Genomic DNA, 13,225 nt, shown 5'->3' with positions numbered 1-13,225 from the left:
AGGCCTTTCGGCAGTGTCAGCTGTCATGGGGTCCTGAGGGAAATGATTTCTCCCTCTCTCTGCTCCCCTTGTGGAATGTTACTGTGTAGAAAATAACAATGTGAGTAAGGATGTCTACAGGTCCCTTGACATACCATAACTTTTTACATTATAAGCCCGAGCCACTGCCACCTTTCTAGGTACATGTGAATTTATTTATAAAGGTCTGGTACAAGGTTGTTTTCAGAGGCAGAGTTGTTGCTTTCATGGGTGTATTGATTTCCCACCTCATGAAGGATGAATTCCTGGATGTCCCTCTCCTTATTTCCCTTCTTTGGTGTTTTTGCAGCCCATTCCAGAGAGAGGACAGTGGAGTCTTCCCAAGTAGGCGTCCCATCCCGCTCAGAGACACAGGAGCTGGGGAGCTGGCCTGGTAGGAAGCAGGGCATCGTTGGGGCAGCAGGAAGTGACAGGGCCCACATCAGAATGGAAGATGGGAGACGATGCCCTTGCTCACCTCCCTGGCTCACACTCCCTATAGAATGTCCCACGTTGTGTCTCCGTGACGTGTAAGAGTCCAGATTGGATATGCACATGGAGGTGCCGCTGTCAGGACCCGTGGGTTTGCTATACTATCCAGGTAACTCCACGTGCAGCTCTGACTTTGCCCCCATTAAACAACCACCCCTTCTCTCATTCGTTCTTACTAGCCTGTAAAGATATTTATCATGTCTATACACGCATACTTATTCTCCTTCCTGTTCCATCTTGTCATTTGTCTGAATGATGCGCTGTGGATAGAGATTCCTAATTCCTGCGTCAGCACCAATATGTCCAATATGTGTTTCCTTCTGCCAATATAAGGAGTTCTCCAGCATTGACCTTGGGTCATGTGCAAGGAGAGTCAGTGTGTTTGGTGTGGCCCCTGTCTGCCCTCCTGGTGTTGCCGTTATGAGAATCCATTGAGTGTTGGCCCCAAGGGTAGCCCAGGAGTTTCTTGTTGAGGCCAGGCTGCCAGGGCACCGGATAGGTTCAGCACTCAGTGCCTTGCCTTAGCTGCTCCTGCTCCCCTCAGACCCAGGCAGAGTAGCCCATGCAGATTGCAGCCATGCTGGGCATTCACTGGACAGCACCATTTTTTTCCTTCACGAAGGGAGGAGGGAGGACCCGCGGGTACAGGGCAGATGGCATTTGTGGAACAATACTGCCATCAAGAGGAATTCAGTTTCGGATACTGCCAGGCTGGCGGCTGAGCGCCTGCGCACAACTGGCTTCCCAGGGAAGTGAGGGTGCAGGTGCGTGCTGAGCCCTTGGAGTCCCCGGACAGCTCTATTCCTTGGGGACAGCTCTACTCCTTGCAGTGAGTGGAAGCTGGAGTTTCCGAACACAGGCAGTGGCAGGGGGCTGAGCTCCGGAACTTGTGGCAGCTGTGTCCTAGCCTGACAGAGATAGGAGTCCTGTGACCGCCATGTCTGGGCGGGGCTTGTGGAAGCCTCAGCCATTTTGTCTGAGCAGGAGCTTTTGTCATTTCGTCCCTCTTTTCTTAGTGAAGTAGGTTGCAACACTTTCTGTTCTGAATTGTGTGAAAGCTCCCAGTGGTCCAGGACCTACCTGGGTAGGAACGCAGGAGCTTGTTGAGGGAAGGGTGGTTGCATGAGCACCAATAAGGACTGGAGCATTTTCCTACCTCTGTCCCCTCATAGGTGACCTGATCAGCATGGTGACCATCCCAGGAGGATCCCGGTCCCCGCAGGAGCACAGATGCAGTCCAGCGGGAACAGCGGTCATCTGTGACAGGTGTGCGGGCTCCTCCTCAGTGCCAGTCAGGTGTCTCCTGTGCTGAGGGAGCTGTGACATCAGGAAGCAGGAATCTGCTGTGCTCCTGAGACCTGCAGGGTGTGGAGGGCAGGGAGAGTCAAGCTCACACAGTGCAGGGGGAGCAGAGCTGCTCAGGCTCCCTGCTGTGACCTGGTGGGGAGAGTCAGGACCTGCTGCCTCCTGTCCTGTGCAGAGACACAGTGCCCTGAGCTGCTTCAGAGCAGGCTGTGCACCATGGCGGCCCCTGAGGACTGACTCACATGACTTCTATAGCCTTGCAGACCGGGCCTCTCAGGATCCCTGGGTGGGGGAGCTGGGCACTCAACTTTCCACACCAACCTTGCTGGACCTGCTCTGGGCACTGAACTCTCTCTTCCGCATTTCTGGAGCCTTTCACTTGGGATGTCCTGGATGGACTGCACGCCATTCTGAAACGGCTTCCGCTGGATGGCGCTGCTGCTCCAGAAATGGAACTGTCCCGACTTCCCCATCTCTCCCTCCGCCTTTTGTGGCTGAAAAAAATAATGGTGTCCTCCACATACAGGAACCCAAGGATGAAGGTGTCTAGTGTTGGAGTACCAGGGTAGTTCCTGTCCCATGGTGAATGCTCTCTCTGGGATTATACTTGTCAGTGGAAAGACAGGAAGCAGAATCTGTGTTTCTATAGATATTTGTATGTGTTGTGATCTGAATTATCAGCATGAGCACTCCACAATCCTCTGCACCCTTGTGGGAGCAGCCACACCTGCCTGGGTGCAGTGGTCTTCCCCAGCATCCTGCATGTCTGGGGAAGATGAATCAGCGCCTCTGATAGAATGAGCTCTCCAGCTTCTGACTACTTTTCCCTCAGCTCCTCTCTCTCTCCATTCATCACCAGCAACACAGGGAGAGGCAGGAGGCCCTTCTCTAGCCAAAACCTTGGACATTTTAAGGTCTAGGGAGCAGCCCTAGAGGTTATAAAGCATTGTGGGGGTTGTCATGCACGTTCTTGCATACTTAATGCTTTCTCTGTATTTGGCTGTATGCTTTGTCATACATTCATTGTTTCTGAAATCCATGTTGGTGGACACTGTTGAAATAGATTCCTTCCATTACTGGGATCATGTCTCTGTATTTTTCCTGCTAGCCCATGGATGGGCATTAGACAACAACTGGGGGCCTGAGTCAGCTGCTAGGAGGGAAGGTGTGTCTTGGTTGTATCACTTAGGTCACCTCCTGAATGCCCATTGTGTGGGAATCTTTTTATCTAAAGACCAGGGAACAGCCCTGGGGAGGACCCAGGCGTTCAAGCCCTGCTGTCTTAGTGTCAAGGATCCTCAACCTTCCTGTCCCCCAGTGTCTTTGAGCTGAGGACTCACTTCCTGTCTTTGTGTCTGACCATTAGAAATCTGGTGTTCAGGCTGACCTCCCTGGAACTAGGAGAAAGCCTAGGTTAGAGAGTTCCCAGCGGGAGGTAGTTGGTCTGGGCCCACCTGTATTTGCAGTGGTGCTATTTCCTATGCTTTCTTCCTTGTGCAGTGGTAACGGTTTCAGCTGTGTTGGCAAGTGTACATTCTTAGCATGGCTTCATGGAGACAGTTTCTTTGGGTCGTGTGCCTTAGGCCTAGACCTCCATCCATGGAAAGTCCTTTCAGCATGGAGAGCCAGTTGTCAGAGCTGGGACACCCGGTTGCACACTTCACCTAAGTGGACACACGTTGATTGTTGGTGTAATAGGAAATGGCAGAGGAGGAATAAGAGGATTGTGTAGTACTTACTAGAGAGGCCTTGTTGGTATTTTCATGCATTTTTCCATGACGACTGTGTTGTTTACCTGTCAGCAAATTCGTATTCTTAGACAACCAACCTGGCCATGTGTGGGAATAGAATCAGTCCAGGTTCCAGGCAGGACCAAGGGCAGGTTCAGCAGACTGGGACCTTTGTACAAGGATTAGGGGAAGTTGACTCACGTTGTTTCAGCCTCTGTAAGAACTAGGACCAGGTTGTGTCTCCTTGGTGTGGAGGAGTGCAGGGTGTTTAGCACATGGAGGAGACTGTGTGCGGAACCCGTGGATTTGCATCATTTCCCAGATAGCTCCATGTGCAACTGCAGCTGTGTCCCGATTACACAACCGCCCTTTCATTCATTCATTCTTACTTGCCTCTAAAGACACTGACACCCACCTTAATCATGTGTATGTATGCATACTTATTCCTGTTCCTTCTCCATCCCCACTTCTTCCTGAGTGATGCACCGTGGATAGAGATTGCTCCTAAATCATGAGTTTTCACTAGTATGTGTTTCCTTCTGCAAACCTGGGAGTTCTCAAGCAGCGATCCTTGGTCAGGTGCAAGGAGAGTTGTTATGTTTGCTGGGATTCCTGGCTCCAGTCCTCACTGACCCGAGTGTGGGACCCTGATTGTCCAGAGCAGAGGAGAGCCCTGTGAGAGCAGAGAGGCACTGAGGCCTGTGGTCCTGGGGTGGCTGCAACCCTTCCCTCTCTTCCTTCCCAGTACCTCTGGCTGCAGACCCTTAAGAGTGCCTGGGTGAGACTTCATGTCAAAATGACTTGTCAGTGACTGGGTCAGTATATCTGCCTGTCCTGGACTTCCTGGGAAAGCTGGTGTGGCAGGGCTGTGTGACAATGTCTGACCCACTGTTGTCAGTATAGGATTGGGTAAGAGTCCTGGGGCCTATGCCTTGATTCCAGAGGGCTGAAGCTATTTGTGGTGGGGACAGTGCAGCCTGTCTAGGTGTTGTGCCTATGCCTGCTGGTGTTGCCCTTAGGAGTGTCCGTTGAGTGGCGGTCTTGAGGGCAGCCCAGGAGTTTCTTGTTGAGGTCAGGCTTCCTGGGCACTAGATGGGTTCAACTCCCAGTGTGTTGCCTTAGCTCCTGGTGCTCCCCTCAGAACCAGGCAAGTAGCCCTTGTGGATTGCAGCTTTGCTTTGCACCCACTGGACAGTGCCATTTTTTTCCTTCACGAAGGGGGAGGGAGGACCCGCGGGTACAGGGCAGATGGCATTTATGGTGCAATACTGCCATCAAGAGGAATTCAGTTGCGGATACTGCTAGGCTGGCGGCTGAGCGCCTGCGCAGAACTGGCTTCCAGGTCGTGAGGGTGCAGGCGGGTGCTGAGGCCACTTCTGCGGGGGGCTGAAAGCCCTTGGAGTCCCTGGGTAACTTGGTTTCCTGCAACAAGTGGTCCCTTGAGGCTCTGGACACAGGCAGTGGCAGGGGCTGAGCTCCAGGACCTGTAGCCTCTGTGTCCTAGCCTGGAAGAGTCCGGATCCTGGTGGCGGCCATGTCTGGGTGGGGCTTGTGGAAGCCTCAGCCATTTTGTCTGAGCAGGAGCTCTGGGCATTTTGGTCCCTCTTTTCTTAGGAGTGAAGTAGGGTGCAACACTATCTGTTCTGAATTGTCTAGTAACTCCCAGTGGTCCAGGAACTGCCTGGGTAGGAATACAGGAGCTTGTTGAGGGAAAGGAGGTTGCATGAGCACCAAAGGGACTGGAGCATTTTCCTACCTCTGTCCCCTCATAGGTGACCTGATCACAATGGCAGCCATCCCAGGAGGACCCCGGTCCCCGCAGGAGCACAGATGCAGTCCAGCGGGGAACAGCGGTCATCAGTGTGACAGGAGTGCGGGCTCCTCCTCAGTGCCAGTCAGGTGTCTCCTGTGCTGAGGGAGCTGTGACATCAGGGAGCAGGAATCTGCTGTGCTCCTGAGACCTGCAGGGTGTGGAGGGCAGGGAGAGTCAAGCTCACACAGTGCAGGGAGAGCAGAGCTGCTCAGGCTCCCTGCTGTGACCTGGTGGGGAGAGTCAGGACCTGCTGCCTCCCGTCCTGTGCAGAGACACAGTGCCCTGAGCTGCTTCAGCTCCAGGCTGTGCACTATGGCGGCCCCTGAGGACTGACTCACATGACTTCTGTAGCCTTGCAGACCGGGCCTCTCAGGATCCCTGGGTGGGGGAGCCCTGCACTCAACTTTCCACACCAACCTTGCTGGTGCCTGCTCTGGGCACTGAGCTTACTCTCCCTGACTTCCGGGCCTTCTATGTGGGATGTGGTTGATGGACCATACACCATTCTGAAACAGCTTCCGCTGGATGGCACTGCTGCTCCAGAAATGGAACTGTCCCGACTTCCGCTTCTCTCCCTCCGCCTTTTGTGGCTGAAAAAAACAATGGTGTCTTCCACAGACAGGAACCCAAGAATGAAGTTGTCTAGTGTTGGAGTTTCAGGGTAGTTGCTGTCCCATGGTGAATGCTCTCTCTGGGATTATACTTGTCAGTGGAAAGACAGGAAGCAGAATCTGTGTTTCTATAGATATTTGTATGTGTTGTGATCTGAATTATCAGCATGAGCACTCCGCAATCCTCTGCACCCTTGTGGGAGCAGCCACACCTCCCTGGGTGCAGTCATCTTCCCCAGCATCCTGCACATCTGGGGAAGGTGAATCAGCGCCTCTGATAGAATGAGCTCTCCAGCTTCTGACTACTTTTCCCTCAGCTCCTCTCTCTCCATTCATCACCACCAACACAGGGAGAGCCCTGAGGCTCTTTTTTTTGACAAGCAGTGTTAGAGACAGAGAGAAAGGTCTTCCTTTTTCCGTTGTTTCACCCCACAAATGGCCGCTACTGCCGGCGCATCGCGCCAATCCGAAGCCAGGAGCCAGGTGCTTCTCCTGGTCTCCCATGCGGGTGCAGGGCCCAAGCACTTGGGCCATCCTCCACTGCACTCCCGGGCCACAGCAGAGAGCTGGACTGGAAGAGGAGCAACCGGGACTAGAACCCCGGGTGCTCGCGCCGCAGTCAGAGGATTAGCCAAGTGAGCCAGGGCGCTGGCCTATATGTGTACATTCTTAGGATAGCTTCATGGGGAGAATTTCCCTGGCTCCTTGATTTAATCCTAGGACCTCACTTCACGCGAGTTCTCTCAGGATGGAGGGTCAATTGGGAGACCTGGGGGCATGAGTCTTCAGGTAGTATCTAAATGGACACATGCGGAGTCTTGGTTTTATGGAAAACAGCAGAGGAAGACTGAAAGGGTGTGTGGGGTACTGGAGAAGGCTTTCTGGATTTTCTCTTGCATTTCTTCCATCACGACAATCTTGTTTGCCAGTCCTGAGATACGTGCTCCTGAAACAGCTACCTAGCCATAGTGGGAGTGAGTGGGAATGAAATCAAGTCAGGGTCCCAGGGAGGGCCACGGTCAGGTTTGCCCAGTTTCCACATGTCCAGCAGGCTTGTGGAAAGTTGACCGGAGGCTGTATATGTTCAGCCAGCACTAGGCCCTGCAGAGAGCTAGGCTGCCTCTGCGTTAGGATAAAGTATCAAAATTAGCATCTCAGTGATAATCATGTGTTTTAGGGACCAGCAGAACCCTCTATCAAGGTGTGCTTACCTGGATGAGCGTGACGATTTCCTCCAGCCCCTTTCTGGACAGAAGCGCTGGCTCAGGGGTAGGGACTCTGGCAGAGGCCTCTCCTCAGAGCCGTCTGTCCCACCAAGAGGGGAGCAGAGGCCTAGGCTGGGTGATCAGGTGTCCTAGCCTGTGGGGCCTCTGCATGGATCCCCGAGGGCTGAAGCCAAGTGCGGTGCAGATGTTGCGGCCCGACTAGGCGCAGGTCCCTACTATAGCTGGGGTGTCCATGTAGACGTCCCTTGTGAGCCGGTCACATGTGCAGCCCCCAGCAGTGTACAGCCACCAGGCTGCCCCCTTATGGGGTCAGTGCAGTACCCAGTGCCGTGTGTTAGCTCCTCCTGCTCCCCTCAGCCAGGAAGAGTGGTCATGCTGGGCAGCAGCCATTTTGGATTCCTGCTGAACAGCTCTGGGCATTTTGTAGCTGTTTAAAGGACAGAGGATAGACACGTTTTGGGGTAGGGCAGGTGGCCTTGTGCTATAACACTGCCATCAAGAGGAAGCAGTTTATGCAACCCGACAGCACTTGCGGCTGTGTGCCTGTGTGGGAGTGGCTTGGCAGAAAAGGGAGGGTGCAGGTGGATCCCAAGGCTTGGCCCTGTGAGGGCTCAGAGCCCTTGGATCCGGGTCCAGCTTGGCTACTGTGTCCAGTGGGTTACAGTGGCCCAGAACATAGGCAAGGCCAGGGGACCGAGTTCCGGTGTGTGTGGCGGCTTGGACCAGATTGCGGAACTCGGGATCCAATTAGTGGCCGTGTCTGGGTGGGGCTTGAACAAGTCTCTGCAAAGACCTAGGCTTGGTCCTGATCAGGATTCTGCCCCTGTGCCTTGGGGCATTGGGGTCAATGTTTTAGATGACCTCTCGGCCTCAAGAAGATTCCTTCAACCTTGAACCTGCCTCCTCCTACAAGAACACAGAAGTTTGCCAGTTTGTCAATCTGCTTATGGCAGTTAGAACTGATCCATTTCCCTTCCTCAGAACCTGGCTCAGATCCTTACATTCAGCCTCCCTAGAGCTCCCGGGAGCTCCCGGTCCCAGCAGGAGCACAGAGCCGCCCCTGACTGCAGTTGTCCTTAGCAGAAGGAACCTGGATGACAGGGGCCCCCTAGGGGTGGGGATCCTAGCAGTGTGGGAGGAGCCAGCAGAGGCAGTGACCAGGGTGGATGCTGCCTATGAAGAGCAGACTTTCTTTGAGGGGTGCCAGAAAGTGACACACAACTGGGACAGAAACGGACTTGAAACCCTGAACTGCTTTAGGTCTAGCTCCAGACAATCAGGAGTTCTCACCTGGTTTTTCAGCAGGGCCAAGTCCAGAGAAACTCAGCTCCTTGTCTCAAATATGGCGGCCAATGAGGCCTGCCCTGCCTCCTGTCAATGCCGGCCTGGACACCCAGGTTCCACCCCTGGGTTTCCCGATCCAGACCCATTAAGGAGGCACCTGCTGGAGGGCCCTGGTCAGCAACAAGAACCGTGATTGCTTCCACCCCACTGTTCCCTAATCACAAACATTCTACTAGGGTCTGCACAGAGAGAGGGGACAGCACAGACCACTTATACTTCATGGCTGTGTTGCCCCAGAATTGCCACCTGTCCTGGCCTTCTCCTTTCATTCCAGCCTTTGTGGATGAACCCAGCAAAGGAAGGAACCTAATGCATGAGGCCTTTCAGCAGTGTCCGCTGTACTGGGGTCCTGGGGCAAAATGATTTCTCCCTCTCTGCTCCCCTTGTGGAATCTCACTGTGTAGAAACAACAAAAAGAGTAAGGATGTTTAGAGGTACCTTCAGATAGCATAACTTTTTACATTATAAGCCCTAACCACGGCTACCTTCCTAGGTCCACATGAATTTATTTATAAAGCCCTGGTGCAATGTTGCTTTCACAGGCAGAGTTGTTGCTTTCCTGGATACATTGAGTCCAAAGCTCATAAAGGATGAGTTCCCGGATGTCATCTCCTCATTTGCTTTCTTTTGTCCCTTTTGCAGCCCATCCTGGAGAAAAGACAGTGGAGACTTCCCAAACTGGCATCTTATCCCGCTCAAACCCCATTTCAACACACAGGAGCTGGCCTGGGTAAGAAGCAGGGCATTGTGGGGGCAGCGGAAGTGATAGGGCCTACCTTCGATGGGAGGACGGTTTGGATGATGCACTGGTCACTTCCCTGGTTCCAAGGTTGTGTTTCCATGGAGTGGAGGAGTGCAGAGTGTATTCACCCATGGAGGTGTCCTTGTCAGGACCTGTGGGTTTGCTATACAATCCAGGTTGCTCCATGTGCAATTGTGGCTGTGACCCCATTAAAGAACCACACCTTCACTCAAGGATTCTCACTTGCCTATAAAGATGCTTTGTCACATACACATCATCAGGTCTATATATGCATATGTATACCCCTTCTTGTTCTACTGCCTCAATTGTCTGAATGATGTCGTGTGGATAGATTCCTCCTAATTGATGAGTTACCACCAATATGTGTGTCCTTCTGCCAGTATAAGGAGTTTTCAGGCAGTTACCCTGGGTCATGCGCATGGAGAGTTAGTGTGTTTGCTGTGGCCCTTGCCTCCCATCCTGAGTGTGGGACCCTCTATATCTGCAGACCAGGGAAGAGCCCTGTGAGAGTACAGATTTCGTGAGGCCTGTGGTCCTGGGATGGCTGTAACTCATCCCTCTCTTCCTTCCCAGTACCTCTGACTACATACCCTTTAAGTCTGCCCCAGGGCTACATGTGAGTATGACTTGTCAATGACTGATTCAGATTCTCTGGCTGCCCCGTACCTCCTGGGCAAGCTGGCATGGCAGGGTTCAGTGACAGTGTAAAGTCCCCTGGTTTTCAGAATGGGATTGGGTCAGAGCCAGTGGGATCATTGCTTTTATCCCGGAGAGCCTAAGCAACTTCTGGTGCAGACTGTGGGGCCTGGCTAGGTGCAGGTGCCCTGCCCCCACGGGGGGTGCCCTAAGGAGAGTCCGATGAGCATGTTCCCAAGGGCAGCCCATGACTGCGTGCTGAGGCCAGACTGCATGGGCTCCGGGTACATTTAACACCCAGTACATTGCCCTAGCTCCTCCTGGGTCCCTAAGAACCTGGTAGCCATGCTAGGTATCTGTTAGGATAGCACTGGTTGTTTTTTCCTGCACGCAGGGAGGAGGGAGGACTGAGGGGAACAGGGGAATGGTATTTGCGGTGCAATACTGCCATCAAGAGGAATTCATTTGCGGATCTCCTCAGGTGGTGGCTGTGCGCCTGCGCGGGACTGGCTTGGCAGGGAACTGAGGGTATAGGTTGGTGCCAAGACCATGTTCCCTGTAGGGCTCAAAGCCATGGAGGCCCCAGGCAGCTCGGATCTCCATATCAAGTGGGCAATGAAGGCCACACAGGCAGTTACAGGGGTCAGAGCTCTGGGATTCATGGCAGCTGTGACCTGGTGGGAAGAGCTCAGGAGCCTAGTGGCGGCCATGTCTGGGCGGGGCTTATGGAAGCCTCCGCCATTTTGTGCTGAGCGGGTGCTGTGGGCATTTTCCTCCCTCCCGTTGTCTTAGGAGTCAAGTAGGGTGGCACACTTTTGATCGTGAATTGTCTGGGAGACTCCCAGTGGCCCAGGAACTGCCTGGTGTTGGAACACAGGCTTGCTGAGGGAAAGGGGGTTACATGAGCACCAGTAGGGAACGGAACATTTTCCTTCCTTTGTCCGGATAATTGTTGAATTGTTCAGTCTGTTTGCTTGCCCAGGAGGACCCCGGTCCCCGCAGGAGCACAGATGCGGTCATCAGTGCCATTCAGGTGTCTCCTGTGCTGAGGGAGCTGTGACATCAGCGAGCAGGAATCTGCTGTGCTCCTGAGACCTGCAGGGTGTGGAGGGCAGCGGGAGTAAAGCTCACACAGTGCAGGGGGAGCAGAGCTGCTCAGGCGCCCTGCTGTGACCTGGTGGGGAGAGTCAGGACCTGCTGCCTCCCCTCAGTGCCCTGAGCTGCTTCAGCTCCAGGCTGTGCACCATGGCGGCCCCTGAGGACCGGCTCCCATGACCTCTGCAGCCTTGCAGTCCGGGCCTCTCAGGATCCCTTTGTGGGGGAGCCCAGCTGTCTCACGTTCCACAGGAACTCTGGTGATGCCTGCATGTGAGCCTGGATCCCAGTCTTCCTCATTTCCGGAGCCTTCCACATGGAATGGGATGGATGGACTGCACGCCATTCTGAAACGGCTTCCTCTGGATGGCGCTGCTGCTCCAGAAATGGAACTACCCAGTCTTCCCCAGCTCTGCCTCCGCCTTTTGTGGCTGAAAAAAATAATGGTGTCCTCCACATACAGGAACCCGATAGTGAAGGTTTCAGGTGTTGGGGGTAGCTGGGCAGTGCTGTCCCTTAGTGGATGCTCTATCTTGTGAATATAAATGTAGGTGGAAGACAGGAGACTGAGTTTGTGTATCTATAGATACATGCTTCACATATTTGTTCTGGTCCGAATATCATAGTAAGGAATCCTCACTTTCCTTTGCAAAATTGTGGAAATTAAACCTGCCTCTATTTTATCTTCTTCCAAAGCTTTTTGGCATTCAGTTCAATCTTCTGGGAGCAACTACCCAACTTTCTTACTGATTTTTGCGTCGTTCCTTTGTTCTGTCTGCATGACCCCAACCCTATAAGACCCACAGGCACTTTCTTGAGCAGAGTCCTAGGACTTTTTTTAAGAGCGGCCCTAGAGGGAGTAAGGCATTGTGGGGATGCCATACACTGACGGGAACAATTCCTCCCCATGCACAGGCCGCGTCTCACCCTGGGTCCCTCCAGAGATCTGAGGTAGTTTCCTCACCTTAGTTCCCCAGGTTGCCACCCATGGGTCAGGTGGAGGAGCCCTGGCGCCAGCCCTCAGCTGACCTTGGGCAGGGGCAGTGGTTCTGCAGCTCCTTCTGTTACCGGAGAAATTGCAGGGTTCTTGTCTTCGCGCAAGAAAGAATTCAGGCGTGAGACAGAGAGTAGTGGGAGGTAAAATAGCAAGGTTTATTAAGAAGGAACATCTGTAAGGACGGATGGGCACCTCTCCAGACAGGACCTGAGAGAGAGTGCCCAGTCCCTCAGACTGGGGGAGGGGGGGGGGGGGGCTGCATGGGTGAGTGGAGAGTACACCTGGCCAGGCCAGGCCAGGCCAGGCCAGGCCAGGCGGGCAACTCAGCAAAGATGCAGAGAGCTGAGCGCGCAGTCCAGTTGAGGCTGGGGGTTTTTAAGGAGATGGGTCTTGCTTCCCCACCTCTGCTCCTCTTGGAACAAAAGGGCTTTTTGGATGTAAATAGAAAAACTTCTCTTGAAGGTCTGAAACAAAGGACTTTATGGATGCAAATGTTATCAGACCTGAGGAAGGGAGCAGGGTGTTTGAGATGCAGATGCTGGGCTGCACCTGGGAGATTGTGGAAGATTTATCAGGCAGGAAGCAGGAGGGGTGAGGGCCTCCACCTGGCAGGTTATCAGGTAGAAGGGGGCAGGGCAGGCAGGATGCGAAATCTGGGCTTCCCCTGAAACATTGTTAGGTTGACTTTGAGATGCAGATGCATATAGATGTCTTCTGTTTAGGCCTGTCACACACACATAAGCTCATAACTGACTTCCTACCTAACACTTCCAGGCGCTGTGTGTGACATCTGGTTGTTGTCTCCACTCAGCCTCCACATAAGCTTTTACTCACTCGTATGTTGATGCATTCATTCAAACGGGCACACAGCCGCACGTTCTGGCATACTTAAAATACTCTGTGTTTGAGGCTGTGCTTACTCTACTTTCATTGTCTCCCATATCCGTGTTGGGGTGGACACTGCTGAAATAGATTCCAGCATTACTGGGATCATGTGTGTGTATTTTCCCTGCCAGCTCACTGATGGGGTTTGGACAATTGAGGACCTGAGTCAGCTACCAGGAGGGTAGGTGTGTGTCTTGGTTGTAGCACCTAGGTCACCTCCTGATTGCCCCTTGCATGGGGTCTTTTTATCTGAAGAACAGGAAACAGCCCTGGAGAGGAGCCAGATGCTCAGGTCCTGCTGTCTTAGGGT

General features: G+C 53.3%; 1 protein-coding gene across 15 annotated transcripts in view; it reads left to right on the top strand.

Annotated features, from left to right (window-relative positions):
• The window catches only part of LOC133753512 (uncharacterized), a 212,508-nt gene that overhangs the window by 158,155 nt on the left and 41,128 nt on the right, over positions 1-13,225 (top strand). For 7 of the 15 annotated variants that reach the window (XR_009865068.1, XM_062184187.1, XM_062184183.1 and 4 more), the window contains exons 17-19: positions 329-412; positions 1,683-1,776; positions 9,182-9,269. Coding sequence is in view for 13 of the 15 variants with exons in the window: in XM_062184187.1 (XP_062040171.1) it covers positions 329-412; positions 1,683-1,776; positions 9,182-9,269 (266 nt within the window). In the remaining 2 variants the exon portion in view is untranslated. Of the gene's footprint in view, positions 1-328; positions 413-1,682; positions 1,777-9,181; positions 9,270-13,225 lie in introns of those variants that run through there. The other 8 variants (XR_009865069.1, XM_062184180.1, XM_062184189.1 and 5 more) reach the window with 4 other exon arrangements.

Source organism: Lepus europaeus, chromosome X (genome assembly GCF_033115175.1).
Source record: "Lepus europaeus isolate LE1 chromosome X, mLepTim1.pri, whole genome shotgun sequence".
NCBI lineage: Eukaryota > Metazoa > Chordata > Mammalia > Lagomorpha > Leporidae > Lepus > Lepus europaeus.
The sequence above is the reverse complement of the archived record's forward strand: the minus strand, read 5'-3'. Positions and strand labels throughout refer to the sequence as shown.